This window comes from Pelobates fuscus, chromosome 3 (assembly GCF_036172605.1).
Source record: "Pelobates fuscus isolate aPelFus1 chromosome 3, aPelFus1.pri, whole genome shotgun sequence".
Classification (NCBI taxonomy): Eukaryota; Metazoa; Chordata; class Amphibia; order Anura; family Pelobatidae; genus Pelobates; species Pelobates fuscus.
In genome coordinates this window covers 176181994-176188447 of record NC_086319.1, presented here as the reverse complement: position 1 = coordinate 176188447, position 6454 = coordinate 176181994, and the positions used below count along the sequence as shown (strand labels likewise).

The following is a 6454-nucleotide window of genomic DNA, read 5'->3' as shown; positions in this document are numbered from 1 at the left end:
TACGGTACCTTTACTTCAGGATTTTTATATAGGTAGATTGTCACACTGAAATGCTGCTTGTATAATAATAATAATAATAATAATTTGCATTGCTATGGATAACTTCAATTTGAGTTACATTCGAGACACCCCACACAGTCAAAACACAGCCAAATTGTGCATTGTCACATAGCACAATCAAAATAGTAATATTTTTATTGAACACAAAAGGGGGCATGGAAATTAAAACTTGTCAATTCACATTTTAAGATTTTATTTCAATAAAAAAAATACCATAATCTAATTTACTCTCTGTGTTTTTTTGAAGCAGTGAACACATGGTAGGCACTTAATAAAAAATAAAAAAAAATATGTTAAGGCATCGCACTCAGAGTAAATACAGACATTCCTGGAATGCCTAAGCTTCAATCAGAATGCAGAATTTCAAAGTCACACTTGTGCCACCAAGTGGAAAGTAGTAGATTATGCCAAGTTGCAGAGTCTGCAGCATCCATCAATGTCAAGGAGGGGAGTGAAATATGTCTAGAATAGGCTCTCATCTAAATCCATGGGTAACGTGATAATCCCTTCCCCTGTAAAAGAATGCTATCCTCTCCTATGCAGGTCTGAGCACATGCACCTGCAGTGTTTGTCTTGCTATAATCAGCTATGACTGCTGCTTAGTCACCAATATTGATTAGTAATATATTTTCTCCTCTAATAAAAACTTGCTTTATGTGCCGCGTGAACACCTGCTGATAATCCACCTTCTTCTTCCGATGTCTAGTCTGCTGTTTCTTCCCAGTATTCTCCTTTTTATCTTCTTCTGGTGTCCAACTGGCACTGTCAGCTGAATACGAAGAAGTCTCTGGTTTGGATGATAACTTGCGGCTTTCTTTACTTTTTCCATCTGTAGGGTGAGTTTGGGGAAAAAGCTGTTTCTTTGATGTATCCTCTCCAGATCCTGTAGATTGTAAGCCTGATTCCTGGAGTTTCAACCCTTCAAACAACTGCAAGACAGAATTAGAATGATGTAGGAATGTGCTGTGGCAGAATGTATAACAAAACTTATAATAATAATAACAAAATAAAAACACTTTAAAGAGATTATCAAATGAGCAACACTGGTTTACAATGTACAAACGTGGACTATTAAAAGATGTAACACAGAAAGGCATTAGAGACAGGTAGTAATAGGCATACACAGCACATTTTATTAGGGTGTGCCCTGGGGGTCCTTTACCCAAATTATTTTTCATTTTATATAAGATGAATATTTAATTGAGTTCATCAATTTAAGAGGTTTATTTATTCTTGTAAAATACTTAAAAGAACGTTCCCAGCCAATCACAACTTAAACACATTTTAGTGTGCCATATTACCTTCAAGAGTTACACACCAAAGTTTGAGCTCCAGAATCAGACATCATTGGCTCCAGCTTATTTCCTCTCTTCCAAACAGTAAGGAAAACCTAGCCAGGTTTTAAAGGTTCCCAGACTGTTACTGGCCTCCTATTTCAATAAATCTCACTATTTCTGTCAATTGGAGGCCAGTGATAGGCAGGGGTACTGGATGTATGTATATACAATAAAAACTAATTTGCAATGTACATTACTGTCAGGGTTATTTACTAAACTCCAAATTGTAGCATACTGGAAAGTAAATTGCCAATGTGGGCAAACATAAAACTACAACTACACAACTGTCACAGCTTGGATAGTTTAGTTTTTATTTTGCAATTTAGATTTCAATTTGCTGCATTCCATAGTTTAATAACTATCCATGTGTTTGTTTTATTGTTGTGAAGCTCTTTAAAGGATCACTATAACCCACCATGTAGGTGGCTTGCCCATCCCCCCCCACCCTTTTAGCCTCCCTATAAAAGTATAAAACTCACCTTATTTCCAGCCCACCGGTGCTGGCTCTGCCCCCTTTGTGACATCATCAAAATTTTTATCCAATGCTTTCCTGTAGGGAAAGCACTGGACTGGCTAAATCGGTACAGGGACGGGGCTAAACGCATTTTTGGCCAATCAGTACCTCCTCATAGATATGCATTAAATCAATTATGTGTCTCCATGCAGAGCGTGGGGACGCTGAACGGCAGGGCTGCTTACTGTGCAGCCCTGAGCCAGGAAGCCCCTCCAGTAGCCATCTGAGGAGTGACCACTTGGAGGTGTCCCTAGGGGCAATGTAAACACTGCATTTTCTCTGAAAAGACAGTGTTTACAAGAAAATGCCTGAAGGGAGCTATTATACTCACCGGAACAACTACATTAAGCTGTAGTTGTTCTAGTGACTATAGTGTCCCTTTAATGTAGTATTCACAGTAATAAAACTGTCATATCACACCATCTTACATTACTCAGTACTAGTAATCTTCACACCTTCTGTAACACTCTCCATATTATCTCCCCATATCTTCTGTACCACTCAATATTCTCCCCTTCACACCTTCTGTACTGTAACTGATCACCTGGCACCTCGACTGGGCACCTCCGTCAACGGATGCTTCCTAGCTGACGCCGAGGACTATAAGCACCGCACCGGACACCACAAGCCCTACAGACTCCACAACCGCCGTAGCTTAGCTGGAATCTCGCCGTCTTCTTCCCACCCTGGAACCACCTCTGACATCCAGGACCGTGTGGGAAAGACCCCTCCCTCCAGGAGAGCGTAACAGGAAAATTCTATGGAAGTCATAGTTTTGACCCACCGTGCACATGGTCCCATGCCCAAAACAGTTCCAGAGAATTAGGGCTAACGGTCGGTCTCTCTGTCTGGAGTACAAAAGTACATACTTCACATGAACAGAGCTTTTTAAAGTGCAATGGGCAAGGTATATTGCAGGGTCAATAGTCACAGGGTAAAAGGCTGTCAAGTAGTCCACTCCAAGAACCAGTGGTGAAGTTGCTTTTGGCACATGTACCTTCCAATGTTTTGGGTAATGCATAAAATCAGTTATGGACAGGACTGGCACGTCCTACAGGCGACTTTGGCAGTTGTCTAGGCCATAAGTTTCAAGTGACCTGGCTGGAGGGAAGTGCACTGCGCTCCCTCCTGCCAGTCACTCAGTGTAGCATCCACTAAGGGACGGAGGGGAAGAGATCATTAAGGGTCTCACACACAGACACACCAAAACATACAATGCATCCTACACTCACACAGAAACACACAATGCTTCCCTTTCACACACACAATACATCCATCTCACACACACACACAATGCATCCCTTACACAAACACAATGCATACCTCGCACGCACACACACACAAAATGCAGCCCTTGCACACATACACAGAAGTCCTTGCACCAGCCCTAGTTATGGAATGTGCTATCATTCAGAGAAATTCATATTCTTTTACCTTGTTTAAAGTCAGTTGAGGCTCATTGTAGAATGCCTTTCCCAGAACTGGCTTTCTGTAGGTTTCATCCACATCTACCATTGCCTACAAATGATACAAATGTTAAACCAAGAGGTGCAAACTAAATACTCACAGGAAAAAGACAAGCACTTTTTTTTTCCTTTTTTTTTTTCTTTTTAAAGATCAAAATCCCTCTCATCCTACAATTTTGTTAGCAGAGTCCATGGTTTTCAATGTTATAAAATATCTCAATGAAGTAAAAGGCATTAACCAGGATACAGTGTTTTAGACAATGCTTAACGATATTTCTGCTGTGCTTTGGTCTCTGGCAAATGATTAGATTGCAATCATTGAAAAATAAAAAGCTGCTGGCATTCTGACAAACAGGACTGCTGTCAGTAATTGCTTCAGAGAGAAATAGATGGGCATTCAATGCTTCTCTATAAGATGCATTTGGGTTGTGGAATGTGGTGATGGTCGTGCATGTGCCATTTATCTGCAATGCTTCTCTAGAAGCATCACATTGGAAAGATCAGGCTAATGTGAGGAGTCTGTCCTGGCTGGTGCTGGATTTTAAGTAAGTTTACAACTTTTTTTAATGAATTAATAAAATCCACATGAGTTCTGTAATCTAAAAGTAATAAGGAACACATATAATGAATAAATACCTTATAGAATTCTATTTTTATTAGATGTGTTCTTTATAATGATCCTTTACTCTAACCACCTGTAGACTACCCAGATACCATAAATACGGTTAGGATACCATAATTTCATGATCTGTTGTTTTTAGTTACTAACATAGTATTCAGAGCAGGTACCATATTCCAAAATTTGTCAAAGGCGATAATGAACCCAGAGCAAACACCACGAAGACCCTTGAATGTTCGAATATGGACTTTAATTCGGATTCTGTCTTGGATACAACGATTCAGCTCTCCCAAGGGACTACCCACATGCACTGGAAGACAAAATACAAAATTAAAATTAACTGTTTCACAAAGGCCAGAATTAATCTGTTATTCACATTGTCTATAAAATCCCAGTCTATTGCAGAACAGATATACATACGAAGTACAGAAGTTAAAAGTTTACAAAATTCTCAAATAAAAAAACCCGTATATGTTACCATTTATTAGCAACCTCTTTTTTCACCGCTGGTTGCCAAATGTTTAACCCTTGCTCACTGTGCCTATGAGTATCTGACATACCTCAGTGAAAGGGCACCCAAGGTCAAAGTGATCGTATGGGGCTGTTGTATCAAAAAGGAGCTTTGCAGTATTTTGGAATCTGGACCACTTATTCAGTTGAGATTAGTCTGATATGCAGGTTTACATTCTGGCCCAAGATGAGCTATAACTTGCTTAATAATGGAGCAGGACCCACAGAAGAGCAAGTTTTTAGGGTCAGTTTAGGCACCATAACAGCTTCATCTAAGTGAATTTATTATTATTGGTATTTATATAGCGCCAACTTATTCCGCAGCACTTTACAATATTCTGAACTCTGAATATTCTGGGGAGGGGATTTAACAATAAAGAAGACATTTACAAAATGATACAGGAACAATAGGTAGATGAGGACCTTGAGGAGCTTACAATTGAGAGTGCCTCATGTTGCCAGAAGGCCCCTAGGCTCACTTTTTGCCTCAAGGGCAACATCAAAGTTGCCCTTTGCATTTTATACGGCTTCTAAATATCAGTTTCAGGAAGCGTGGAGTACCACTGATTGTCTGAGAGCGGTCAGCTAACGGTGTCAGACAAATAGTGACCCCCCATTCACAAAGCTGCCTTGAAAAGATACGTAGAAGAGATCTGCAACTTTTCAATCTATTTTTATGAAAAATACATAAGTAAATGCATGCATGCTTTTACTGTGGGTATATCTACTAAACAGAGTTTTCAAATTTATTTAGGCAGAGCCTCCCTTTAATTGGGTGAGTGTCTGAGGAGCCGTTTTGTTTTGTTTTTTTAAATCCAAAGTAAAGTTATATAATCCTATGAGATATTATAGAGCGGAGTTTGTTTCATAAATTTGTAGTTTGATACTAGTAGAATGGGAAAATGTTCAACAATTCCATGACACAAAAGTGAAGGGGGGAACTCACTTTTCTGAAAAATTACATAATTGCACAAAACATTGAAAATCATATATAACTTCTAAAACCACCTGCATTGATAAATCTCATCATCCTCAGCCATCAGGAACTCTGTTTAGAATCTAGACAGTGTCTGATAGTTTGGAATGCCAGTGCTTGACTCCAGTACAGGTTAATGGATAAGGGAAGAATAAGTAAGACAGCCCCAGACCCTCCCTATCCCTATTCCCATACTATGTTGATCCAGATGCCATTATTGATAAACATTGCTACATTGTATAGTGGCACAGGACAGCAATGGGTTTAGAATGGTGAAAACTAATTTGAATGCCCCCCTTACCCCATACTCACATGGCATGCGGGTCAGCACATTTTTGGGGGTCTTTTTCCTCCTGGGTTTGGGTGGGGTAGCTCCTTCCTCCTCCGGCAGCATCAGCTTTTTGAGCCTTTCTATCCGCCCAGGGTCGGGGGCCTGCTTGCCCTTGCGGCTTGCCTTCTTGGTGCCCTGTCCCCGGGCTCTCCCCCGGCCCCCTCCCCGCAGGAAGCTCTCATACTCCGCCAGGTTGTTGAAGCAGCGCACATTGGGGAATGGCAGCGGGGTGTGCGGGGTGTACAAAGCCAGGAGCGGGTCAAAGGACTCCGAGCTGACATCCAGTCTGCATGCAGCAATGTCCTCTTCATCCTCGGCCATGAGATCACGCTGGTCCCCGGCTTCGGCCTGCACTGCCCGCGCTTCCAGGTTCTGTGTAGCAGCATCAGACTCCATGTGCAAAGAGGTGTCTTACCACGGATAGACACTAGGTGGCAGTATATGTCCAGCATGTTCGTAAGCAGTGACTGGTTGTACAGGGTGGCCCATAAGTCCCTACCTAACCATATATCTTATGTATCCAGTGCAGGGGTCAAGTCCTGGGTAAAAAAGTGCAGGAACTCACCCCAGATCCACTCCCCGCCCCCTCCACCCCCCCCCTAACCCCCCAAAAATTATACGCTTGTATGCAGGGGCTGAGT

General features: G+C 41.4%; 1 protein-coding gene across 1 annotated transcript; it reads right to left on the bottom strand.

The window, feature by feature from the left end:
- Positions 1–236: 236 nt before the first annotated feature.
- On the bottom strand, positions 237–6224 carry LSM11 (LSM11, U7 small nuclear RNA associated). The gene is made up of 4 exons (XM_063445351.1): positions 5795–6224; positions 4167–4306; positions 3346–3429; positions 237–989 (listed from the first exon to the last, which is right to left on the bottom strand). The coding sequence occupies exons 1-4, from the start codon at positions 6207–6209 to the stop codon at positions 660–662; spliced, it is 969 nt and encodes a 322-aa protein (XP_063301421.1). The 5' UTR covers positions 6210–6224; the 3' UTR covers positions 237–659.
- Positions 6225–6454: the final 230 nt, after the last annotated feature.

Bases quoted from the DNA above. Each gene is read 5' to 3' on its own strand.
- LSM11 (XM_063445351.1), bottom strand. From the start codon at position 6,209: ATGGAGTCTGATGCTGCTACACAGAACCTGGAAGCGCGGGCAGTGCAG. The intron at 3,430-4,166 runs GTACCTGCTCTG...TATCATTTGTAG, and splicing joins TTGACAAATTTTGGAATATG to GCAATGGTAGATGTGGATGA. The intron at 990-3,345 runs GTAAAAGAATAT...TCTGTCTTGCAG, and splicing joins CTCAACTGACTTTAAACAAG to TTGTTTGAAGGGTTGAAACT.